The sequence below is a fragment of the Podarcis vaucheri genome, assembly GCF_965113315.1.
Source record: "Podarcis vaucheri genome assembly, chromosome: 1".
NCBI lineage: Eukaryota > Metazoa > Chordata > Lepidosauria > Squamata > Lacertidae > Podarcis > Podarcis vaucheri.
Genome location: NC_138759.1, coordinates 85373265 through 85400217, shown reverse-complemented (window position 1 = coordinate 85400217; position 26953 = coordinate 85373265). Strand labels below are relative to the sequence as shown.

Sequence of the window (26953 nt, the reverse complement as noted above, 5' to 3'; positions counted from 1 at the left end):
GCATTTGACAAGGTGCCCCATGATATTCTTGTAAAGAAGCTGGTAAAATGCGGTCTTGACTATACAACCACTCAGTGGATTTGTAACTGGCTGACTGACCGAACCCAAAGGGTGCTCATCAATGGTTCTTCTTCATCCTGGAGAAGAGTGACTAGTGGGGTGCCACAGGGTTCTGTCTTGGGCCCAGTCTTATTCAACATCTTTATCAACGACTTGGATGATGATCTCAAGGGCATCCTGATCAAATTTGCAGATGACACCAAACTGGGAGGGGTGGCTAACACCCCAGAGGACAGGATCACACTTCAAAACGACCTTGACAGATTAGAGATCTGGGCAAAAACAAACAATATGAATTTTAACAGGGAGAAATGTAAAGTATTGCACTTGGGCAAAAAAAAAAATGAGAGGCACAAATACAAGATGGGTGACACCTGGCTTGAGAGCAGTACATGTGAAAAGGATCTAGGAGTCTTTAGTTCATATGACTGCCCTGCATCTTTGCACACAGGTCCTGGTATTAGGGCATTGGTGTAGCATGTGGTACACAAGACTGCTCTGGTGCCACATATTATTCCTACCTATTGTATTTCCTACATGGAAGAATAAGGTATCCTTGATGATGAACTGCCACATAAACAAGTTTAATTAATTAGTTTTATAAGCTTAACTTTTCATCCATTGGCATAAGGAGCTCCTTAAGACTGCAACTTAGGCTGTGTTCAGACTCCCATTTAGTGTGTACTCAACTGCATTTCCAGTGCTGGACATGTTCACATGACATTACCCAAAATACACATGTATCTAGTACTTTTTTTTACAGTGCTACTATTTGATGCATTGTATCTCAAACCAGCTTCACACCGATTGGAGTCCTTAAGCCGTCCTAATTTGTTTGCTAAAGTGCTCTGTGAAGCACTTTGCCCTCCATTTAAATGCAGCTGCAGCATGGTTTATAGAGGAGTGGAGATTTTGCCCTCCCTGCCTCTTCATAGGGCTAGGGGCAGATAGTCAGGCATAGCACCACTCTGACTTTCTACACAATTACAGCTGTGTGAAGCGGAATGCCTAAATAGAGCTATACAAGCCCAACTGAAGGCAGCCAAAGTTTAATTCAGTTCTGACATTTATTCACATGAGCAGCAGATTGCCTATGCTGTACAGTAATACCTCCGCAATCGTCCACCTTGTCTAGCGTCCATTCCAGCAAACGTCCGCAGCAAAACCAGAAGTACCAGAACGGGTTACTTCCGGGTTTGCTACTTGTGCATGCACAGAAGCACAAACCGCTCCATGCGTGTGCACAGACTCATGGCTTTGCCCTGCATCCTTTTTGGCTAGCGGCCGGGACTCCAGGACAGACCCTGGCTGCAAAACGAGGGATGACTGTACTTCACTTTACAGTCGTACCTTGGATCCCAAATGCTTTGCGAGTTGAATGTTTTGTCTCCCGAATGCCGCAAACGCAGAAGTTAGTTGTCACGGGAATTGGGGTTGCTTGTGTGTAAACCTCTAGCTGTTCCAAACTGCTTAGGGGCGGTTGTGTCTTTCCCTGACTGAGCAGCCTTGGCGCTGCTGCTCAGTCGCTAGCAGAATCCGTGAGTGGGTGTCTCCTAAATTTCCTCCAGCATAAGAATTCCTTAACGGACAACCTTCGCCTCGCCTCTCTGCGCGGAAGCCTTCTGCGCAGAGTGGGCGTGCAGAGTGGTGGTCCTCCGCCCTCCTCACTGACTTCACTGGAAGAGTCTCGGAGCCTCACCTCCGAGCTGCTCTCTGCCTCTCCCTTTTTCCTGGTGTCCCCTGGACTTCCTTCCCCAGATGACGTTCTCTCTCTTCCCTTACTCGTCCCCTCTCCTGCAGAGTCCAGGAGCCTCGCTTCTCCCCTCTGCTCCGATGTCAGTTCCCTGACATCCCAGGGCCCTCCCACCCACCCCCGTCCTTTCCTCGGACGGTGATGCAGGAAACCCCCGGAAGGAACTCTCCCCTCCATCTGATGATTCAAACACCCCTCTCCATTTGCTGCTGTCTCTTCTCTCTACCCAATCTCCCCAGTCGGATTCTTCTTCTGACACTTCCCCTTCCTCCTCTTCGGAGGCGGGAAAACCCTAAAAATCTTCCTCTTCATCGGTGGTGCCAAATTGCTCCCCCCAGAACCTCTCTGGTGGTTTGGGCTTTCTCGGATACCTGCTATGAAACTCCTCCTGCGGATACTCATCCCTAATCTCTTCTGCTGGGACCCATGCGTTTTCCTCTGCTGGCTCCCCCTCCCACGCCACCAAATACTCCACTCACCCCCCTTTCCAGCTGGATTCGCGAATTTCAGCTGCGTGGTCACTGAGTTCCCTTTCCTCCATCTGTGGATGCAAGGGTGTTTCACTTTGCTGACCCAGAAATTTCCTCCCTTCCCTGAACGGTGAGAGTAAGGACCTGTGGAACACGGGGTGCAGTTTCATGTGAGATGGCAATTTGAGTCTAAAGGTCACTGGATTAACTTGCTGGGCTACTTCAAACGGTCCCAGTCTCTTTGGCCGTAGCTTCTTGCACCCTCCTTTGAACGGTAACCCTTTGGTCGACAACCACACCTGGTCTCCCACTCTTATGGTTTCTCCCTCCCTGCGGTGCTTGTCTGCCTGCCTCTTGTACTCTTCCTTGGCCCTTTCCAATTTTAACTTAAGCTGTTGGTGTAAAGCCTCCATCTCTTCCACAAATTTTTCAGCTGTGGGAACACTCCAACTTCCCTCCCCTTCCCCTGGGAAAGCCCTGGGGTGACACCCGTAATTCGCCATAAACAGACTCATCCCTGTAGACACATGTTCTGCGTTATTGTATGCAAACTCAGCCAGCGCTAAGTTGTCCACCCAATCCTTCTCCCTCTCGCTGACGTAGCAGCGTAGATATTGTTGAAGTACGCTGTTCGTTCTCTCTGCTTGTCCGTTGGTTTCTGGGTGTCTGGCTGTTGAGAACCCAACCTCGACGTCCAGCAGACTCATAAGCTTCCTCCAGAATCTGGACGTGAATTGCCGGCCTCTGTTGGATAAAATCCTCAAGGGGGCGCCATGCAACCTGAAAACATGCTCTACAAACAGCTTTGCTGTTTCTTCTGCAGTCACATCATGCGAGCACACAATAAAATGGCACATTTTAGTCATCAAGTCAACTACCACCATTACTGCCGTTTTCCCCCTGGCTTTGGGTAAGTCCGCCATAAAGTCAATTGATACCACCTCCCATGGCCTCTCGGGTGTTGGTAAGGGCTCCAGTAACCACGCAGGTGCTGTCCTCTCCCCCTTCACTCTCTGGCAGCACCCACGTACATACTCCTTCACATCCTGTCTCACCCGTGGCCACCAAAACTGCCTGGTGACCAGTAGCATTGTCTTATGTTGGCCAAAATGTCCTGCCGTGGGGTTGTCATGCAGTTGCTTGAGTATTCTGCTCCTCAAATCCCCCTCAGGTATGTACAATGCACCCTTATAGTACAGTGCCCCGTCCTTTACTTCGACCCCCCCCCTGAGTTTCCCCAGTGATACCAATTTCCCGGATCTTGGTTTGTGCATACTGATCATCCCTCGTCAACCCGGCCAGCTCTTGCCTCCCTACGAACACTCCCCCCCACACCCATTTGTCCTCGGGTATGACATAACGCGCCTCTGGACCTCCCTCCCCTTCCTCGTATTCGGGCTTGCGGGAGAGGGCATCTGCTCTGACATTTTCCTTCCCAGGCACGTACCTAATCTCAAAATTAAACTTGGAAAACTCCTGAGCCCACCGCACCTGTCGTTGGTTCAGCACTCTCGCCGTCCTCCAATATTCCAGGTTCTTGTGGTCAGTACACACCTGGACTTTGTGCTGTGCGCCTATGAGAAAATGTCTCTGTCAGGGAACTGACATCGAAGGAAAGGGAAGTGGTAAGGCTCCCAGAGACTGGGAGAGAGTCAACAGCCAAAGCAGGGACCAGCAGGGGGAGCGCGGGGTCTCTGGAGGAGGATCTCAGTAATGCTGAGAGAGACGCAGCAGCCCAGGCAGGAAGCAGCAGGGGAGAGAAAGGGGTGAGAGACACTTCGAGCGAAAGTAGCGGGGAGGTGTCAGAAGCAACTGCAGGGAGACCCATGCTGCGCCGGAAGCTGCCACGTCGTGAGTCCAGGAGACGCGTTTCCGTTAAGGAACTTCTTTGCTGGAAGCGCTTCCGCAGACAGCCACTGTCAGACTCTACTAGTGACTAGAGCAGACATGTCTGAGGAGCTCTGTCACACACAGAGGTTTGTGGGGTCGCACAAACTCTGAAGGGGCACAATTTTAAGCACAAGCAGCTAACCATCCCCTGACAGCAGTCTGACAGTCTCTGTACGCTGCCTGTGCAGGAGAAAGCATCATGAGCAACCCAGTCGGAACCGGAGACGCAGGGGTTGGAGCTGGTCCAAGCTTGGAAGAAAGGTATCAAGCTCTGGAGGTCCAACTTGCGCTGCAGACGGCGAGGCTCGAGGAGAGAAGGGCTCAGGATGCTGACAAAAAGGGGAGAACCACTCAGTTCCCCAGAAAGGTACCAGGATTGGTGCAGAAGTTTGGGGGGGACCCCAAGGATTACCATGCCTTTAGGACTGAGATGCAATATGCTCTGAATGTGCAGTTTGATGAGTTCCCTGATGAGGAATCGCGAGTTGCGTTCGTAATTGGGCATCTTGAGAAGGGGGCGCGGGACTGGGTTCGACCCCTGATGGCAACGCACAACGATATCCTAAAGGACACTATGAAATTCTTTCGTGCAATGGATATCATGTTTTCCAGCGATATTGAGGAAGGGTTGGTACGCAGACAGCTAATGGCTTGCAAGCAGGGAAGCAGATCGGTCCGTGAGTACTGGACTGAATTTACCATGCTGATTCACAGATTGGGGTGGGATTTATCGGCGGCACCCATTCAGATGCTATTTGAAGAAGGTCTTTCTTCAGCGGTGAAAGACGAGCTGGCCAGGAGCCCCAGGGCGGGGTCTATGGATCAGCTGACCAAATCTGCGCTGACCATTGGAGCGCGCCAGGAGGCAAGAGCCTTGGAGAGGCGGGAAGGGAGAGGGGAACGTTGGAAGGAGTTACGCATTCCAGACATTCCTGAGCCAGCTTTCCCGCCGGCAGAGCCGATGGAATTCGGAACAGCCCGCGCGCGCGCAGTTTCAAAGCCCAGTGAGGGGGCGAAGAAGGAGGGAAAGGGAGCCCGGAAATGCTATCTCTGCCAACAGCCAGGCCACTTTGCCAGAGTCTGCCCCCAGAGGAAGGAATGGCAAGGGATGGTGGGAGCTGTTGAGGGGGAAGAGCAGGGAGAAACGGAGCAGGTAAAAGCCAACGCCTGGTTGCCAGCAGGGCACTGCAGCCAGGCCAAAGAGCAGTGAAAGTGCCCCTTCCCCAAGTGCCAGTGCCAGAAGCTCCTCGACCTGCTCTAGTGATTGAAGTGTCGCTAGAGCTGCAAAATGGACACCCCCTAAAAATAAAGGCGCTGTTGGACTCAGGCAGCTCCTGCAATTTCATGAGCAAGGAGTTTGCTGCTGAACACCAGATACAGACTATCCCTTTAAGCAACCCCCTGCAGGTGACCACGATTGATGGCAGGGAACTGTTGGGAGGAGGCGTCAGCTTGCAGACCGTCCCAATGATAATGAGGGTGGCAAGGCACACAGAACTGATAGCGTTTAATGTGGCCACCTTGGGAGGCGCTCCCATTATTTTGGGAATGAGCTGGCTAGCCCTACATGATCCGCTGGTGGGCTGGCATCAAAGAGTGGTTTCCTTCGGTTCCGCACACTGCTTAGAACACTGCAGGGGGGAAAAGGGGTCAGCAGGGGCCCAAGCCACCCTAGCAGGGACGGAAGTGATGGAGAAGGGGAAGGTGCCACCACAGTATGCTGATCTCAGCGACGTGTTCAGCGAGAAGGAAGCGGACCAACTACCCCCGCATAGGCCCTTTGATTGCCAGATCAATTTACTCCCTGGAGCACAGCTTCCTGTAGGCAAGTTGTATGCCATGTCAGACAGGGAGATGCAGGAGTTGCGAGCGTTCATTGACAAGAACCTGAAGAGAGGCTTCATCAGAGAGTCCAAGGCAGCGGGGGGTAGCCCAGTGTTTTTTGTGGATAAAAAAAACACGGACAAGCCGAGGCTGGTATGTGACTTTCGGGCCCTAAATGCAGTGACAGAGCCGGCGGCTTTTCCTATGCCCAGGATTGATGATATTTTGACCAGGGTGCGAAAAGGAAAGATTTTTACAAAGCTGGACCTAAGGGGGGCGTACAACCTGATACGTATAAGGAAAGGGGATGAATGGAAGACCACCATGTTCACCCCTTTGGGGGCATTTGAATACCTCGTTATGCCTTTTGGATTACAAACAGGCTCCGCGTGTTTTCAAGCCTTTATGAACCATGTACTGGGGCCTTTGCTCTACAAGAATTGCGTGGCCTTCTTAGATGACGTGTTGGTGTATTCGGAGAATGAGGAGCAACATGTGAGAGACGTCAGAGAAGTGTTGAGCAGGCTGCAAGCCAACAGACTGTGGGTGAAACTGGAAAAGTGTCAGTTTCATACCAAGGAGGTGGAATTCCTGGGGTACCGCTTGTCAGACAAGGGGTTGGCCATGGACCCCGGCAAGGTTCAAGCGGTGCTGGAATGGAAAACACCCAAGACCAAGAAGGATGTGCAGAGGTTCCTAGGGTTTGGAAACTTTTATCGTAAGTTCATCCGAAACTTCGCCCACCTGACGGCGCCCATCACGGACTGTCTCAGCAGCAAAAAGAAGTTTGTTTGGACGGGGGAGGCGGAGCGAGCGTTTGAGGAACTGAAAAGGGCCTTCGCCTCTGACGAACAACTTCTACATGTGGATTTACAAAAAAAGCTGAGGGTCGAAACAGACGCTTCGGACAGAGCCATAGGGGCGGTGCTTCTTCTGCAGCCGGGGAAGGAGGGGTCAGAGTGGCGACCGTGTGCCTTCTTTTCGCGAAAGCTGAACAAATCTGAGAGAAACTACACGGTGCACGACCGGGAACTTCTTGCGATTTATGAGGCCTTCCGGAGATGGAGGCATCTACTAATTGGTGCACAACAGAAGGTGCAAGTGTGCACGGACCATAAGAATCTAGAGTATTGGAGAACTGCGCGAGTGCTCAACCAAAGGCAGTTGAGATGGGCCCAGGAGTTCTCCAAATTTAACTTTGAGATTTGTTACGTACCAGGCCCGGAGAACGTTAGGGCGGACGCTCTCTCACGCAAACCTGAATATTTGGAGGGAGAGGGTGCACCCGAAGAGACCCATGTTATTCCCGAGGACCGCTGGGTGTGTGGGGCGGCTTTGGTGGGGCAAAGGGAACTGGTAGAGGGAACGGTGCAGGATGAATACGCCCAGGACAAACTCAGGGGTCTCAGGAGGGAGGGAGACAAACCCGGGGGTTTTGAGGAGAGAAACGGGGCGTTGTACTACAAGGGAGCGTTATACATACCTGAAGGGGAATTGAGGGAAAAGGTACTCAAGCAACTGCACGATAGCCCCACAGCAGGGCATTTTGGGCAACACAAAACCATGTGGCTGGTTACCAGGGAATTCTGGTGGCCCAAGGTCAGGGAAGATGTGTGTGAATATGTGAGAGGGTGTGACCGATGTCAACGAGCCAAGGGGGAGAGGCGGGCACCGGCAGGTTTATTAGAACCACTACCCACGCCGGAAAGACCATGGGAGGCAGTGGCAATAGATTTCATGACTGATCTGCCCAGGTCCAAAGGGAAGACAGCCATTATGGTTGTGGTAGACCTGTTAACCAAGATGGCCCACTTTATAGCCTGCTCACATGCGGTCACAGCAGAAGAAACCGCTAAATTGTTTGTGGAAAATGTGTTTAGGTTGCATGGTGCCCCCTTGAGGGTGGTTTCGGACCGAGGGAAACAATTTACTTCCAGGTTCTGGAGGAAGCTCATGAGCTTATTGCATGTAGAGGTGAATTTTTCCACTGCCCGTCATCCAGAAACCAATGGGCAGGCGGAAAGAGCTAATGGTGTCCTCCAGCAATATTTGAGGTGTTATGTGAATGACAGAGAGAATGATTGGGTGGAGAAGCTGGCGTTGGCAGAATTTGCCTATAACAATGCAGAGAACGTGTCCACGGGGATGAGCCCTTTTTTGGCCAATCACGGGTGTCATCCCCGAGCCTTCCCAGGGGGGGAGGGGGAGAACTGGAGCGTTCCTGCCGCAGAACAGTTCGTTGAAGAAATGGAAGCGATCCATCGCCAGCTCCAACTTAATTTAAACAGGGCGAAGGAGGAATATAAGAGGCAGGCAGACAAAACCAGAAGGGAAGGGGAAAGCATTAGGGTGGGGGACCAGGTGTGGCTGTCCACCCAAGGGTTACCATTTAAAGGAGGTTGTAAGAAGTTAAGACCCAAAAGACTGGGCCCATTTGAAGTCACGCAACAGGTCAACCCAGTGGCTTTCAGACTCCGGTTACCGAACCACATGAAGTTGCACCCAGTGTTCCACAGATCATTGCTGTCACCGTATATAGGGGACAGAGAGGGGAGGGTCAATAGGGGACCAGCTATGGAGGAAAAAGAACACAGCTACCATGTAGCGGAGATTCTCGATTCCAGGTGGAGGGGAGAGCAAGTAGAGTATTTGGTAATGTGGGAAGGGGAGCCGGAGTCGGAAAACACCTGGGTCAGGGCAGAGGAGGTAGATGACGAGGTTTTGATTGAAACTTTTCATCAGAGATTCCCTAGAAAACCCCAGCCAGTGGCGAGGTTCCGGAGGGAATACTTCGCCACCACCGACGACGAAGAAGAGTTGGAGGGGTTCGCTGATTCCGAGGTGGAGGAGGATTCAGCGAGTCGGAACGAAGACCGATGGAGGGAATTGTTCGAGACGTCTGAAGATGAAGAGGATTCTTTTAGGGGTTTCAGCTCCTCACCGCCCAGAGGAGAAAGTAGGGGCGGGGGAGAGGGGGGCCCTGGAGGGGAGGTGGATGTCAGGGAACTGACATCGGAGGAAAGGGAAGTGGTAAGGCTCCCAGAGACTGGGAGAGAGTCAACAGCCAAAGCAGGGACCAGCAGGGGGAGCGCGGGGTCTCTGGAGGAGGATCTCAGTAATGCTGAGAGAGACGCAGCAGCCCAGGCAGGAAGCAGCAGGGGAGAGAAAGGGGTGAGAGACACTTCGAGCGAAAGTAGCGGGGAGGTGTCAGAAGCAACTGCAGGGAGACCCATGCTGCGCCGGAAGCTGCCACGTCGTGAGTCCAGGAGACGCGTTTCCGTTAAGGAACTTCTTTGCTGGAAGCGCTTCCGCAGACAGCCACTGTCAGACTCTACTAGTGACTAGAGCAGACATGTCTGAGGAGCTCTGTCACACACAGAGGTTTGTGGGGTCGCACAAACTCTGAAGGGGCACAATTTTAAGCACAAGCAGCTAACCATCCCCTGACAGTCTCCATCGTCGAAAAGCCTCGTGAATTGCCAGCAGTTCCCGATCGTACACTGTATAGTTTTGCTCTGACTTGTTAAGCTTCCTGGAAAAGAAGGCACACGGTTTCCACTCCCCATTTCCCTGCTGGAGCAATATGCCTCCTACAGCTCTGTCTGATGCGTCCGTCTCTAGCCTCATCGGCTTCCGCAGATCCACATGTAGGAGCTGCTCTTCCGACGCGAACGCCCTCTTAAGCTTTTCAAAGGAACGCTGGGCCTCCTCCGTCCATTCGAACTTGAGACAATCCGTTATGGGTGCCGTTAGATGGGAGAAGTTCTTGATGAACTTCCTGTAGAAATTTGCAAACCCCAAGAACCTCTGCACATCCTTCCGGTTCTTGGGAGGCTTCCATTCTAGCACGGCCTGCACCTTGCCTGGGTCCATTGCCAGACCTTTGTCTGACAACCTGTAGCCCAGGAACTCCACCTCTCGTGCATGGAATTGGCATTTCTCCAGTTTGACCCACAGCTGATGCTCCTGCAGCCTTTTCAGCACTTCCCTGACATCTTTCACATGCCGCTCCTCGTTCTTTGAGTAGATAAGTACGTCGTCCAGGAAGGCCACACAATTCTTGTACAGCAGGGACCCCAGCACGTGGTGCATGAATGCTTGAAATGTGCTGGATCCCAATTGTAATCCGAAGGGCATAACGAGATACTCAAAGGCCCCCAGAGGGGTGAACATCGTGGTTTTCCATTCACCCCCTCCCTCATCCTTATCAAATTGTACGCCCCTCGAAGGTCCAACTTGGTAAAAACCTTCCCTTTCCTTACCCTGGCCAAAATGTCATCAATCCTGGGCATTGGGAAGGTCACCGGTTCCGACACCCGATTCACGGACCTGTAATCTACGACCAAGCGGGGCTCTTTGGAGTCTCTTTTGTCCACAAAGAACACTGGACTGCCCCCCACCGCCCTTGATTCACGTATAAAGCCCCTCTTCAGATTCTTGTCAATGAACTTCCGCAACTCCTGCATCTCCCTGTCTGACATGGCGTACAGCTTACCCACTGGTAACTGAGCCCCTGGGAGTAGGTTGATCTGACAGTCAAAGGGCCGGTGAGGGGGTAGTCTATCCGCCTCTCTCTCGCTGAAGACTTCTTCCAGTTCTGCATACTGAGGTGGTACTCTCCCCTTTTCTCCCACCACCATCCCTGCCACCCTGGCTACTGCCATCCTCGGGGTTTCCCCTCCGTGGCAATGCTCTACGCAGTCAGCTGACCCAAAGGTGACTGTCCGCTGGTGCCACCCTACTACTGGGTCGTGCAGTGCCAGCCAACTCATTCCCAGTATGATAGGTGGTCCTGCTAAGGTGGCTACGTAAAAGGCAATGGTCTCAGTGTGTCTGGAAACTGTCATTTTCATGGTAGGGGTCTGGTGGGTTACTTCCCCTCCCAAAAGTTCTCTCCCATCAATCGTGGTTACTTGCAGGGGATATTCTAGAGGCACCACCTGTAGCTGGTGTTCTAGCGCAAAATCCTTGCTAAAGAAGTTGCAAGAACTGCCTGAATCCAGCAGCGCCTTCACTTTGATGGGATGTCCGTTTGGGAGTTCTAGCACCACCTCTATGGCGATGGCTGCTCGGGGAGGGTCTGGTTTGGGCACTTCTACTGGTTGCTCGCCTGGCTGCTGTGCCCGCCTTCCTGCAGCCAAGCACTGCCGTTTCCCGGCGCCTCCTTCTTACGCACCTCGCTGGAGTTTGAAAACCCGTGCGCGCTCGCTCCTCCAATCTCCATTGGCTCCTCGGGTGGCACAGTAGACGCTGGCATGTCTGGAATGCGGTTGTCATGCCAACGCTCTGCTCTCCCTTCCCGCCTTTCCAGAGCACGCGTCTCTTGTCGGACTCCTACAGCGAGCGCCAACTTGGTCAGCTGGTCCATCGATTCCGGGCAGGTTTGAGTGGGAAAGTTCGTCTCTCACCCAAGGGGATAAGCCCTCCTCAAATAACATTTGTACTGGTTCCGAACTCAGATCCCACCCAAGTTTATGGATCAGCATAGCAAATCTCGACCAGTACTCTCTCACTGACTGGTTTCCTTGTTTGCACCCCATCAGTTCTTTGCGCGTCACACTCAGTTCAACATCGCTCGAGAACATGTGATCCATCGCGCTGAAAAACTTTCTCAGGTCCTTCAAGGCCGCGTTCTCCGCTGCCATTAAGGGTTGAACCCAATCTCTGGCCCGCCCCTCCAGGTGCCCCACCACGAAAGCGACTCTTCCCCCATCGTCGGCAAAGTCATCGTACTGCAGCTCCAGTGCATACTGCACTTCTGTCTTAAAAGCGTTATAATCTCTGGGGTTGCCCCCAAACTTCTGCACAAGTCCCGGTACCTTTCTTGCGATGGGGGTAATCTTCCCCTGGGCATCATGTGTCCTCCTTTCATCCAGCCGCGCCACTAGTAGAGCCAGTTGCTGCTCCAAGTCTCGGTTTCTCTCCTCCAGACTCTGTCTGCCTTTGGCCCCCTCTCCTGCGCCGGCTCCTCCGGTTTGACTCATGATTGTGCCCCGGTCCTCTTGCACACAAGCAACGTAAGGGACTCACGGATTGCTGTCACGGGAATTGGGGTTGCTTGTGTGTAAACCTCTAGCTGTTCCAAACTGCTTAGGGGCGGTTGTGTCTTTCCCTGACTGAGCAGCCTTGGCGCTGCTGCTCAGTCGCTAGCAGAATCCGTGAGTGGGTGTCTCCTAAATTTCCTCCAGCATAAGAATTCCTTAACGGACAACCTTCGCCTCGCCTCTCTGTGCGGAAGCCTTCTGCGCAGAGTGGGTGTGCCGAGTGGTGGTCCTCCACCCTCCTCACTGACTTCACTGGAAGAGTCTCAGAGCCTCACCTCCGAGATGCTCTCTGCCTCTCCCTTCTTCCTGGTGTCACCTGGACTTCCTTCCCCAGATGACGTTCTCTCTCTTCCCTTACTCGTCCCCTCTCCTGCAGCGTCCGGGAGCCTCGCTTCTCCCCTCTGCTCCGATGTCAGTTCCCTGACATTAGTGTTCCGGTTTGCGAACGTTCTTTGGAACCCAAATCTCCGACGGGGCTTCTGCAGCTCCTGATTGGAAGCTGCGCCTTGGTTTCCAAAGTGTTTTGGAAGTCGAACGGACTTCTGGAACACATTCTGTTCAACTTCCGAGGTATCACTGTACTGAGAACCCATGTTCAAAGGATCTCTAGGTTTCATTAGAAAATCGACCGCCCAGCGCTCTGGGGCTGGTGGAGCAAGGAATGGTAGCAGTGTTATTTGTTCCTTTAAAGATAACTGTGCATTTTAATAATCAGTGCTTTTTTCTGGGGTGACGCAAGGGTATGCATACTCCTAAACATTTCAATGTGAGTATGAAAATGAGAGTACCCCTAAACATTTTTTTAAAGAAAAAAAAGCACAGATAATAATAATACAACTGATACAGTGGTTTTTTTTGCAGTGGGTACTCAAAGGGATGCAGTACTATCATCTCTTTTTGTTGTGGTTAAAAAGTGTGGCACTTGCTGTAACAACTTCATGGTGAGTACCGGCACCTATTTTTTCTCGAAAAAAAAAAGCATTGCAACTAAAGTTTTGTCATAATGTTTCTTTTCTCCAAGATGGGGAATTCTCAAAATGCTCCAGAGATTCAACCCCAAAGGCCATAAAAGTGAATGAAAAACAGCTCCCTCACACTCAAGTAGCATTTGCTTTTGAATTCAAGGAAGAGCATCTTCTCTCTTCCTTCACGGCTTCCCATGATAAGGATCAGACAGGTAAGAAGGGCAGGAACAAAGTTAGGATTGGTCCCAGAAAATGTTGGCCACTGCAACTAAAAACAGTTCTCAGCAGAACTGGAACCCTCTTTTTCCTTCCAGGATCCTTCAGAGGCAAGGACCTTCCCTTCAGCATTAACTCTCACAATAGCCACATACCTTTTCATAAACTTTACCCCAGATTTAGACAACTGGTGGGAGATTTTCCTTCTCCTTTCACATTTTGTGGTCACTATAACACTAGCTATGTAACCTGGAAGCAATTTCATGTACCCATTTCTAATTTGAGCAGTAAATAAATGTTGTAAAGACTTCAATAGGTCCATCCCTTGGTTGTCTAGTAAGATATGTGAAAAATAGACCTTTCCCTTAGTCAACATTCTAATAGTTTTTAATACTGATATTAAATTGACCTGTTTCATAAAGATTTTTGCACACAGTATTTTTTCCAGCTGAGTTTTCTTCTAGAATGATATTTTTAATCACATGCTAAAAACATGAGAAACAAAAGCATCATTTGAAGTAAAAATAAATAAAAAATGTAGTGAGTGGACTTTGAATTTAATATGCTTCTTGCATTTTATTTCTTTGTTAATTAAATTTATATGCTATCCTTCCTCACACAGGAACACAGGACAGCAAATAAGAAATGATAAAACAACAAAAACATATCCAGTATAAATACAGAATATTTCATAGTGATGAACCTTTAGATTAATCTGGTTCTCTTTCAAACCAATTACAGAATCATTTAAGTCATCCAGATCTCTCTATCCAGCTCACAAGACTCTACCCAGACCATGCACAGAGGTGTCAACATGAAGCCTTTACTCTTCATTGACAAAATAATATGGCAACAGATAATCTTGTTCAAAGCTGATTTTTGAGTCAACAATCTTGTATCCACTACCATCTTCCCCAATTCTTAGCGATAAAGCACGATCTCAAAGGAATGGAGAAAGGAAATTACACTTTGGTATCAGAGTTCATCCTCCTGGGATTCACAGACCACCCAGAGCTGCAGAGCCTCCTCTTTGTGGTGTTTCTCACAATCTATGTTGTCACCTTGGTGGGGAATTTTGGCATCATCCTCATAATCCGGCTCGAAGTGCGACTCCACACTCCCATGTACTTCTTCCTCAGTCACTTGTCCTTTATTGACATTTGTTATTCTTCATCCATCACACCCAAATTGCTCGTGGACCTCATCTCTGAGGCCAAAGGAATTTCTTTCTCTGCTTGTGCAGTACAGATGTACCTCTTTATTAATTTAGTGGTGGCTGAATCTTACCTTTTGGCTGTGATGGCATATGATCGCTACGTGGCCATTTGTAATCCCTTGCTGTACACAGTGGTCATGTCTAGAAAGCTCTGCACCCAACTGGTAGCTGTTTCTTACATGTGTGGCATGGTTTGTGCCCTAGTTCACACTTGTTCTGCTTTTCGGCTAGTTTTCTGTGGGCCAAATGTCATCCATCACTTCTATTGTGACATTTCCCCAGTGTTAGCCATATCCTGCTCTGACAACAGCATCAATAAGATGTTACTTTTCATTTTTGCTACATTTGAGGAGACTAGCACCATAGTGATCATTCTCATGTCCTACATTTTCATTATTATATCTGTATCCAGGATTCGCACCAATGAAGGGAAATACAAAGCCTTCTCCACTTGTGCCTCTCACTTCACAGCCATCACCATATTCCATGGTACCATTCTCCTCATATATTGCCAGCCAAATGCTAGCCATTCTTTGGAAAGAGACAGAATTGCTTCTGTATTCTACACAATAGTGATCCCCATGTTGAATCCCCTGATTTACAGTCTGAGGAACAAGGAAGTGAAAGGTGCCTTCAAAAGGTTGATGCACCTCAGGTAGCATGTGGATCTAGGGTAGAGGAGCCCTCCCACCTTAGCTCCCCAATGTTGTTGAACAACAGTGGCTAGCATGGCCAAGGGTCATGGATGCCGGGAGTTGTAGTTGAACAGCATCTAGTGACCCAAGACTAGGAAAGTGCTAAATTCTAGGACTCCTTCTTGTTTGCTGTTCTGGTGACCAGCTGCAGTTGCAACGTGGACAAAGTTATTCCTTATGGTCATATGTTCATAAAAAGTGTTCTTTGCAAGTGTTCTTTGTAATGCATTTCCAGAAGAGGGTCTAAAAGATGCATGCATGCAACCAATATTGAGATCTATACCATATTTTCCAATGACAGCTGGATATATCTATGTATGTATTTATTTTAGAACATTGCAAAATAAAACTAGAAATATGAATCAAACTTAGAATGGGAACAGTATTTATTTGGGAACCATTGTTCCAAATTTAAAAATATGGTAGATTTTGATGACCACCTTTATATTATGAGGCTGAAGAAGGCTTATTTGATTAGGAAGGGGAGTAGCAGCAAAACTGCAGAAGGCCATGAAGGCATGCACAATACTTTATGCAACTTTGGCAAAGGTTACTTTCTGGGAGTTTGCACACAAAGGCAAAGTACTGTGATGTCAGGAAGACCCCAGGAACCACCCCTGCATGATTATCCCAACTTTGGGGGCTGTGGGAGGCTTGCAGGGCCATCCAGGATCTCGCAGGAGCTTTCCACAGCCTTCTAGAGGCCTTGAGTGTCCTCCTCAGAGCCCAGTAAGCAGGTTAAGGTCTTAAATGTATTTCCAGTGTGAAAAGACTTTGTAAGCCCTCCACTTTGCTTACCGGACCCTGGAAAGATTGTGTGAGATCTCAAATGTCCTGTTCTGACTGTTTCCCTCCTGTTCTCCATTTATTTTCCTGCCACACATGCAAAGCCACCACTGTAAATGATGCATAAGTTGCAGGTCTATTGTATTGCCTGAATGTGTCTGGGCTGAAGACTGCTCCGAACTGTACAAAAGCAGATGCCTTTTCTGGGCAGCTTCTTCCGGGGTAGGTGGGGGGTGGGTTGGGTGTCTCTCCAAAATCTCTCATCTCAAAATCACAATTAATATTGGGGACAATTTTGGAGGGCAGAAAAAAATGTCATGAAAGTTGTTCCCATTTCTGTTGTAAAAGGTATCATGGTAACTCTATTCAGTAGGTCACAATTATCAGTGCAAGCTGCTCTACAGATTATGACACTTGCTACATGCAATATTTGAAGACCATTTTCAAGTGACTTCTACACTGTGATCAATGATCATACAAGAATGGTGTAGGTAGAATGAAGGTGTGGCTCTAGATCTCAATCAGCTTGGCCAAAGAAAATCTGCCTCCAGCGGCTGAAGAAATTATTAATGGGTTTACCCTGAGTTAGACAAACACAGAATACAACCCAATCATGAGAACGTTTCATGGATATTAATTGATGATTTTTAATTTTGTATTATTTTCCTTGAATGAGGTTCTAAATAATAGAAAGGCAGAATCATACCCCTAAAGATTCAGTATTCCCTTGACATTGCTTGCATACCTGTGGTTTTAATTGCTGCAGACAAATAAATAAATACACACACACACATATCTATAGAGGAAAATAAGCAGCTATAGCTAGGAATTTAGTTAGACACACACATCTTATTTCCCTCTCAAATGAGCTTGTTAGGTTGATTCTCCCAGGGACAGATTATGCAGCATTTATTTTCCTGACCCATGTGGTCCTTTTGATGTAGATCTAGCCATGATTATCCATGGAATAGTCCCCACTACCACCCAAACACACCAGAGCACATTCGTTTTTGCCATATTAAAATGCTGGTCAAATAGATGCTTTTATTCAAAACCACGGGCATGTCTCTGACAGGGCAGAAGTCCAGCTCGCCGAGGCCTGTTAGCTGTCATTACACAAAGTATGAATATTGTTATCATGTTCTCTCTCTCTACATATGGATTGTGTAATTTCCCTATACAGGCAACAAGCAGTTTTTAATAAGGCATACTGGGTATTAGCTAAAAGCCCAATTACAGCTTTACTTTAAAGTGGGCAATCAAGAAAGTTACAAGAATAAAGCAAGAAAAGAAAAGAAAAGAAAAGAAAAGAAAAGAAAAGAAAAGAAAAAAGAGAAGAGTGTGTGTCACCATGTCACCTCAACCTCTTGGCTTACCTTAGCTCCATGTAGGAAAGCAATAGCAAGGCCGACACCAGGGGGTTGGCTCCACACACAGCCCTGCTCACTTTCCTTTTTTTATAATTTTTTTTTTGAGTTTTCAAATTTTTTAAAAACAAACACACAAAAATACAACAAAAACAAAACGAAACAAGCATATTCTCAGAACCTTACTTTCCTAACCTTATTCCCTGGACTCCCCCCACCACCCTTCTTACATCCCTATTCCCATAATTGACCCAGCAAGTTCTAGCTTCTCCTCCTTAACCTATAAATTAATATTTTTGATATAACTCTTCCTAATTAACCCCATTTTTCTTATCCCCATCTCTTATAAACATTTAAATTTTTTCCTAAGGTCGACTCAAGTTCCCTTCCACCGATTTCATTTTTATACTAGATATAGGCCCTATTCACCCGACCCAAAATTCATAAACATTTATACAATTCTGCTTTCCCCTCCCCCCCTCCCCAGGTACTAGTCCCTTCTCAAATAAAGGTCAGCAGTAGTTTCTAGCCTGGATTCCTCACGTCCGAGGCTTTCAAATCTCTTTCAGTTCCTCTCCGCCGGTTTTGTTGGAAATCCTTTATATTGGTCATCAGATCTCGAAGCAGTTCAGTCTCCGTCACTCCAATTTTTCTTCCCACCAGGATGCTTGATAACAACTGCTGCCAAAAATCAACCAGTCTTTCATATTCAACAGGGGAGCCCCAATCATATTTCTTATTTCCTTTAAGTTCCTGTATTCCAAACACTTTAGGGGCCCCCTCTTTCATCTTTAGCATCCTTTGCAGGTTTGTAATCGATGTACTCCAAGAGTCTTTTTCCTTGCACTCCACCATTGTAGACTTTTTGTTGATATTTCCCATCTGTGCTTTCTCCTCCGATTCTTGAGATGTCACTTCTATTTCAGCTGCAGATTCCTTTCCTGTGAAGTCCTTATTGCATTCAGCAGAGTTGCTTATTCCAGAGGTCAAGGTCATTAATTGTTTATTCATAGTCAAACTCTGCTCTTGCAATATTCCCACGAGAAAAAACATCCTGTCTATCTGTGCCTGTAAATTTCCATCTGCAGCCATTGTAGTACCTTAGGAATCCCCCTAGAGGGATTCTAGTTATTTTGTAAACTTTTTCCAACAGTCCAAATCCTTTTTGTTTCTTTCTTTCAAATTTCCAACAACTTTGTTTCAATTTATAGCACTTTTAGTCCAGAGAGATATTAGTTAACAAACTTTTAACTGAAACTGTCCCTTTGACAGCTCTTTTGACAGCTGTCAAACTCCTTATTCCTCTTCAACAGGCTCAAACGCGGGACTCCCCTTGGTCCGGGGGGGGGATTCCATCAAAAATTTCCAAAGTTCCACTCTCACTCTTCAGCACAACACTTCTTTTAACAAATCGAGGAAGTTAGTTTCTTTTATATTGGACAAAATAACCTCTCCACCTTAGTTCTCCGTTCCTTGCTTAGAATTGTCTGTAAGTAAGGGGGGTGCGGACTTCCTTTTAGCACACCCCCCGGTCGTCTCGAATTCCCAGGAAAAGATTCTTAAAGCCCAATTCCATCCTACTCACGGGTTATTCTTTTTCAGTCCAAATTTCAAGGAAGGAAGTCAGCGCTCTCCAGTCATGGCTCGCGGCTCCGCTCAACCGAGGTAGCGATCGACTCTCAGCGCCATGCCGCCCTCCGTACCCTCTCCGCAGCCTTTAAAAAGGCTCTTCGTGGGTCGGGGGCGCTTAAGGCGCCCACTGAGTCTTCCAGTCCGCAGGCTTCAGCGCCTGCGGTTTCTAAGGGTCCCCGCATCGCCGGCGTGGCAAGACCCGTCCTCAGTTGAGCCGATTCCCTCCGCAGCTCGGGGGGAATCCGCCATTTCCCGATCGCGCCAACCCGGAAGTCCAGCTATCGTATACCCTTGACCGAAGAACGGTACACTCCTTCTATCTGGGATGGTCGTCCTCTTCCATTGAGCGCGCAGCTTCGGGAGGGACGCACATGGAGCAGTGATGGAGGAAGGGGACACCCGCCTAGCCAGCCAAATCAGCCGAATCAACCCTGGCGATCAATGGGGTGACAGATGTCGCAGCCAGATCGCCCTCACTTTCCTACCATGAGCTTGCTGTTGCAGTGTGTGTTCATACTAAAAGTTTATGCATTTGTTACCCACCCTTAGAAAACATTTCATCCTCTCATACACACATCAAAGCTTGCCTGACACCTTCACTACATACCTTTAGGTGCCAGGTGAAAATGTTCCTCTGTAACCCAGCGTTTGGCCTTTTAAATGTGGGGGGGGTGTTTTGGGGGTTTTTTAATGGAGATTATTGGTTTGTTCTTGTTTTATTATGTATTTTGTGTTCTCATTTTGTATTTTGCATGTTGTGAACTGCCCTTTGGTAAAAGGTGGTATACAATGCGCAGGGCTGGATTTAGTCCATGCAGAATGTAGGCACCCTATATATAGAAATGATAAAACCAGTGATATTCTAGGGAGAAGGCTAGCAGGCGGGGCCTATTACTTACATCATAGGAGCCTACACAACACAAAACACTGTTGCTGTATGTAGGTTTTATTTTATTTGTTTTTTATCTTATATTTTGGAAATGTACATCCAGTTTTTTCCCTTTAATTTTTTTATATGATTTTTATTAATTTTCCAATAAAGACAAATTTATAACATCATTAAACATCAAAAACTCATCACATATCTTTTTTTTTCTTTTAGACTTCCATCAGCAGGTCTGATAATTTTCCGTAATTATCACAAATCTTCACATTTCTTAATTTATATTGCACTATATGTATCTTATCTTACCATGTTGTTTAAACAATATTTCTACCAAATCTTCTTACAGAGGTTCTTAAAAACATACAAACGTTATATCATTATCACAAATATTTTTAATATATTCTGTAAATTTACTCCAGTCCTCAGTGACTCTTTGGTCCCGTCGGTTGCGAATCCTCCCTGTCAATCTGTCCAGTTCCGCGTAATCCATTAATTTCAATCTCCATTCTTCAATCGTAGGCATTTCTTCTTGTTTCCATTTCTGGGCCAAAAGAGTTCTGGCTGCTGTTACAGCATACAGGAATCCTTTCTGATTGTTCCTTTTTATTTCACCACCTAATATTCCTAATAGAAATGCTTCTGGTTTTTTTTAACAAATGTATATTTCAGTATTTTCTTTATCTCATTACATATCATTTCCCAGAAGCACTTCATTTTTTTACATTCCCACCACATATGATAAAATGTCCCTTCTTTCTCCTTGCATTTCCAACATTTATTACTCACCTTATACATCTTACTTAATTTAACTGGTGTTATATACCATCGATATATCATTTTCATAACATTTCCCTTTAAATTTTTTTGGGGGGGCAAGAGAGGCTTCTTTAGCTTATATGTAAATCCTGCACTGACAATATGGCTGCCATTCGTCCGGGAATTGCTCTGAAAAAATGGCGTCTGGAAGGATTTGTGCTCAACAACTCTGTCAAGATTATCACTTTTGGCAATATGTCAACCCTAGTATACAAATAATAAAAATTAAAAGAAATTAAAGTACTGTATACATCTTTATGCACATTGCTGTGTGTTTTCCCCTCCAGGGTTATTTTCTCCACTATGTGGAGAGGAAAGCAGAGACCTACATTGGCTCCCAGTACGTTTCCGAGCAAAATTCAAAGTGTTGGTGCTGACCTTTAAAGCCCTAAATGGCCTCGGCCCAATATACCTGAAGGAGCATCTCCACCCCCATTGTTTGCCCGGACACTGAGGTCTAGCGCCAAGGGCCTTCTGGCAGTTCCCTCCCTGCGAGAAGCGAAGTTACAGGGAACCAGGCAGAGAGCCTTCTTGGTAGTGGCACCAGCCCTGTGGAACGCCCTTCCACCAGATGTCAAAGAGAACAACAACTACCAGATTTTTAAAAGACATAGCGTGTTCTCCCTAAATGAGAGCACGTGTTGCGGTGGGGTCCGCTGAGTCACCCCTCTGTTGCCAGGTAGGATGATAAAATACCGTATTTTTTGCCCTATAGGACGCACTTTTTCCCCTCCAAAAATGAAGGGGAAATCTGTGTGCGTCCTATGGGGCGAATACAGGCTTTTGCTGAAGCTTGGAGAGCAAGAGGGGTCGGTGCGCACCGACCCCTCTCGCTCTCCAGGCTTCAGGAAGCTATCAGCAAGCCTGGGGAGCCCGCGGGGCTCCCCATGCTGCGGATAGCAGCCTGCCGCCCTGCACACAGGGTACCCTGAAGCAGAGCGCCCCGCGCCCCAGGCAGACATCCGCAGCATGGGGAGCCCTGCGGGAGTTCCTGCGGGGCTCCCCACGCTGCGGATAGCAGTCTGCCGCCCGCGGCGCGAGGTGCCCTGAAGCAGAGCACCCCGCGCGCTGGGCAAACATCGGCCAGCCCCACAAGCTCGGGGGACAGCAGGGAGGTGCAGCGCCACCATCCCGCTGTTCCCCGACCTGGTTTTTTGGGGGAAAATAAAGGGAAATAATTTCCTTTATTCCCCCCCCAAAAAAAATTAGGTGCATCCTATGGGACGGAGCATCCTATGGGACGAAAAATACGGTATCACCCTGGCATTTAATTGGATGGCTGTGTTGCTGGGGAAATTTACTTGTTGCAAATTTGGTGGGAGGGACCGAACTGTTTAAATTCTGAGCACGCAGCTTGGTGCTTTGCGTGGACAAGTGGAGTCCCCAGATCCCGAGCGGTCCCCCCCGTCATGTGGAATAACGACTCAAGACAACGTGCTATGGGATTAAATTGGCCACAACTTTATTAAATTTCAAATGTGGGTAGACCTTGGCTCAGGAATTGGGCGTTCTTCCTCCCCAGTCCCCAGCCGGGGACCTAGGGAGCATTGGGGTTATCCAGTGTGTGTGTGGGGGGATGGCCCGGCTCTGGAGAACATATGTTCAAGCAGAGATAGCTGCCCCGTTGTTACGCCGCCGCCGCCGCCGCAGGGGAGAGCAATGACGACCGTTCAGCGTACGGTCAAAGCCTCCCTTCAGAAACCCCTTTAACGGGGAACCCTGGTATCACCGCCACAAAGAGGAAGATGGACTAAAGGATTCCGCCCAAGGCCTGATACCGCCAAAGTTGTAACGTTTTGCTACGGGAAAGGCGAAACCTGCCAATGCAGGGAAATTCCTTTCCGGCCCTTTAACAGCGACCTTAACGTAGCAGCGCCCGCATACCTGTGAAGAAAAGTTAACCTGCAAAACCTATGAAGAAAAGTTAACCTGCAAAAGAAGACATTAACTGAGGGTGGGTAGGGTGGGAGAAGCTCTGGAGCCAAGTGAGGATTCCTAGGTAAGATCCTCCCTCTATTGTGTGGGCAGGTAATCGCTCCCCTACCTGGCCTGGTCTTCTTGGCAACGCTTCCCCCAGGTGGGATTGGACAACTGACTGAGGTAGGCGGAGACCTCCAGGTATCCCACCTGAGGGAAGGCAAAGCCAAGCCTATGCTGATGGGGCCGCTTCAGATCTAGGGCTGCGCGCGTCCACGCAAAGGGCGCCCCCTGTTTGAAGCGGTGAGCGGTCATTCTCTTTTGCTGTGTGAGCCAAATCACCTGCCCACCCGCCCTGAGTTTGGAGGGTTTGCTTGACCTTGCTATGCCTGTTGTAATGAGTATGAGTTACTCGTGCGTAAGCTGCCGCCTTTCTAGGCTTAATTGCCTTGGTTAAACCATTCTGCCTCAGTCGCTAGCAGAATCTGTCTGTGGGCGTTTCTTAAACCTTTTCCAGCATAGAAGCTGTCTGACTCCTAGTCACCTCCTCCTCTCACTGCGCGGGAGTCTTCTGCGCAGGGAGGGCGTGGGTAGTGGAGGACCTGTGCTCTCCTCACTGATGTCCAGAGAAGAATCCCGGAGCTCTCCCTCCACTTCCCCCATTTGCCCCCCTTATCCCTGGTGTTGGGCTGATTTCCTTCCTCCTCTACCAAGCTGCTTCTCCCCCTGGTGCTGGGTCCTTCGCCTGCAGAATCTGGGAGCCTCCCCTTCGCCTCTCGCTCTGATGTCAGTTCCCTGACACCTGTCATGGGGTCTTCTGCCATTGGGGCAGGGGCCTGGTAGGAATTTTGTCCATCTGGCTGATTGTCTGGGCCATTTGGGTTTTGCCTACTGTGTAGCAAATCATCACAACTTGTAAGGTTGGCGGTTAGGCATTGGTTATCAATTGGTTGGAGGAGGGGTAAGGATTGGCTGTGCCTGCCCCTCCAATGCTGCTGAGGAAGGGAATTCTATTAAAGGAATCCAGGGGCTTGCCACTATTTTGTCCAAATCCCTGGAGAGGGGCTAGGGCCGGCAAGCCCCGGGAAGCATGCGGGTGAGCGCTGAGGGCCTGTGACTCAGCTCCAGTGCTCCCCAATATTGTTTTCCTTTACTGGCATCGATGGAGTTCGGATGTCAGTTCTGTCCCCAGGTGGGGGGGCAGGGGGAACGATACTCTTAACCAATGCCTAAGCAACCACTCACAGATATGTATTTTAATAAAGTTGTGGCCAAAATTATGCCAAAAACCTTAAACAAAAATTTATGTGTGAGTTATTTGAGGGGTGGCTTGGGGACCTCGACACGCAACTGAAGGCAGCCCTGTTTAGGGAAGCTTTTAATGTTTAATAGACTATTGTATTTTAATATTCTGTTGGAAGCCCCAGAAGATCCGATCAGCAGATAAGCCGCTAAAAGCCTCTAAAAGCCTCTAATAGCGCTAATAGCGCTAATCTGCTAATCCTTCAATGGGCTTGCTTCGCAAGACGAAAAAAACCGCTAGACGAAGAGAATCACAGAACGGATTCTTTTCGGCTTGTGAGGCACCACTGTAATCCCCTTTGAAAACTGTCCTTGTTGGTGGCCACCAGTACATTTGAGTTAGTGAATTCCATGAAGTGTGTGAGGAAGTACATTTTTTTGTTTGCCGAGATGTAGCTATATTAGCTGACTAGGAGTTCCACTCTTATGGACTTTGGTCAGGTCCCCTCCTTAGTCACTTTTTTTTTTTTTACTCAAAAGGGTTCTGTGTGTGTGTTCCCCCTCACATCCTTCCATTGTGAAAAAACAACAGTGTTTCATAATATTTTTGAACAACAGCAACCATAATTTGTTGTATTTAATGACTATTTATTTATTTATTCAAAATTTATTCTTTAAAATGAGCATCACAGAAAAAACTACATTTGAAAAGGGAGTTTTGTATGTCAACAAAACACACATATTCTCCAGGGCTAAATGAAACATCGAGCTAAGTGAAAGACAAAAGATGACAAGTTCATAGAGTTGGTCTTTATTAAGAAATTATTGGAATGACAGATTTGAAGCCAATGTGCAACCATTTTTTCCTTTGTTTTGAATAACTGTATTCTCATGAGTGTATGTTTGTTCCTCATATCTGTGTCTTTGTCTGGGTTAGTCTGGTAACAATACAATCTCGATGTCCAGTCTAATAACTAAGAACCTTCTAAATATGTACTGCTACTGTTGCTATGTTCTTATATTTCTCTCTACTGTATATATTGTGTTTACAAATGTTCATTTTTTTGTTCATTTCATCACATTCTGAAAGCTTGTATGATTCACTTTTTTTGAAATAATGAAATATGGATGATCTCCAGCTGCCATACTCAGAGAATAGAGCTATTGAAGTCACTGGATGTACATTATTTAAATCTCTTAAATTCATTGGGCTTGTTCAGAGTGTGATTATTTTTTACTCACAATTTTTCTTTCATTTTTAAAATATTCTCCCCTCCCTATTCTTTGGGTTCTACCTAGCAGATGATTGCTAAAGTAATCCTCAGCCTCCCCATTCCTTTCATAAAAGCTTCTTTCACATCCTTGTTCCTGAGACTATAGATCAGGGGATTCACCAAAGGGACCAACACTGTGTAGACCGCAGCAATTATTTTATCCTGTTCCATAGAATAGCTGGATCTGGGTCTCAAGTACATAAAGAGGAGGGTCCCATAGAACAGACTGACAGTGGTCAGATGAGAAGTACAGGTGGAGAAAGCTTTACGCTTGCTGTCATTGGAGCGTATTCTGAGGATGGTAGAGAAGATGCAGGCATAAGAGATGAGAACTACCACTGTGGTGGTAACCTCGTTAAATCCAGCAATAGCAAAAACAAGGATTTGGTTGAGACTGGTATCAGAGCAAGCCAACTGAATCAATGGTGGCCAATCACAGAAGAAATGGTTGATTACATTAGAGTCACCAAAGGACACTGTTAAGGTAAATCCTGTATTTACTAATGCATTTATAAACCCAGCTACATAAGAAGCAAAGACCAACAAAATACATAGCCTTCGAGACATAATGACGGTATAGAGCAGTGGGTTACAGATGGCCACATAGCGATCGTATGCCATGGCAGCCAAGAGGTAACATTCTGTTGTTGCACCAATAATATAAAAAAACAACTGGGTGAAACAGCTAGAGTAGGAGATTGTTTTCCTATGAGATAAAAGACTCACTAGCATCTTGGGTGTTACGACAGAGGAATAGCACAGGTCAAGGAAGGATAAGTTGCTAAGGAAGAAATACATTGGCGTCTGAAGCTGAGAGCAAGTCCTCACAATTACAATGATCCCAATATTTCCCATCACAGTGATAATGTAGATCAGCAAGAAGACAATGAAGAGGGTGATCTGCAGCTTGGATTGATTTGTGAATCCTGCAAGAATGAACTCATCCACCATAGTGCAATTGTCCCCATCCATGTGCAGTTGTAAGCACTTGATATATCTGTCTGTCTATATGTATATCTATGTGTACATATTCTGTTATTTGAGAGGGTGGAAATAATATTTCAGTGCCCGGTGCACATCATTCACAATGTTTTTTTAAAAAATAATGTTATTATTTATACCCTGTCCACCTGGCTGGGTTTCCCCAGAAATTTGAATTTTAAAAGGTATGTGGTTATTGTTCATGAAAAAAATATGATTTAATTATAATTTTAAAGCAGAAATATTATCAGTTTTGGGGGGAAAGGTGGATCTTTCCCCAGCAATCTCCATTATTGTAGTTCAAATGAGAGCATGAAGGTCATGTTACGGTTGACTCATGTAATGCTTCTCCTCCTTTTCCTTCTTCTTCCTCCTCGCCTCTTTTTCAGGACTTCTCTCCCAAGAATCTTAACTATTGTAAGAAAATTAAAATTACTGGGCATTGAAGGCACTAGAGACAGCAATTTCCAGATATTTTCTCAATGTTTGGTGCCAGTAACCAACAAAATCTGGGTTAATAAATGCATTTTCATGAGGCACCAAAAAGCTGCTACCATGGGGCATGGGGTGAAATCCCAGAGACTAGATTCTGCAACTGAAAAAGGCCTGGCTTAGCCTAGGTTACCACTAGATGTAGTTTGTCAGGCCACAGCGCAACCAGAAGCTCTCCAATTATTACAGCTGTCAACTGATTAAACAATTTGTGTTATCAGCATTCTGAATTTCAAGTATTTGACTGACTTTTTAATAATAATAATAATAATAATAATAATAATAATAATAATAATAATAATAACAATAACAACCATCTTGACATCATTTTTTTGATTATATTGAAACAAATGTAACCTAACCGGTTTTTTTTTTCTTTCTTCAAATGAAATATGTGGCCAGTTGTTAGGAGAAGTCATCATTCATA

At 47.3% G+C, this 26953-nt stretch overlaps 2 protein-coding genes and 1 long non-coding RNA gene across 3 annotated transcripts in view; 2 read left to right on the top strand and 1 right to left on the bottom strand.

The window, feature by feature from the left end:
- The window catches only part of LOC309539613 (uncharacterized protein), a gene marked incomplete at both ends in the record, with an annotated part of 35656 nt that extends 9631 nt beyond the window's left edge, over window positions 1-26025 (bottom strand). The window contains 4 exons of the mRNA XM_082236009.1: window positions 9592-9775; window positions 11533-11998; window positions 13632-13707; window positions 25090-26025. Coding sequence (XP_082092135.1) covers window positions 9592-9775; window positions 11533-11998; window positions 13632-13707; window positions 25090-26025 — 1662 coding nt within the window. The remainder of the gene's footprint in view (window positions 1-9591; window positions 9776-11532; window positions 11999-13631; window positions 13708-25089) is intronic.
- The window catches only part of LOC309526868, a 117333-nt gene that overhangs the window by 21281 nt on the left and 69099 nt on the right, over window positions 1-26953 (top strand). The window lies entirely within an intron of this gene.
- On the top strand, window positions 14171-15097 carry LOC309526507 (olfactory receptor 8U3-like; the record flags this gene model as incomplete). The annotated part of the gene is made up of 1 exon (XM_082212699.1): window positions 14171-15097. One exon carries the CDS (start codon window positions 14171-14173, stop codon window positions 15095-15097), a length of 927 nt encoding a protein of 308 aa, XP_082068825.1.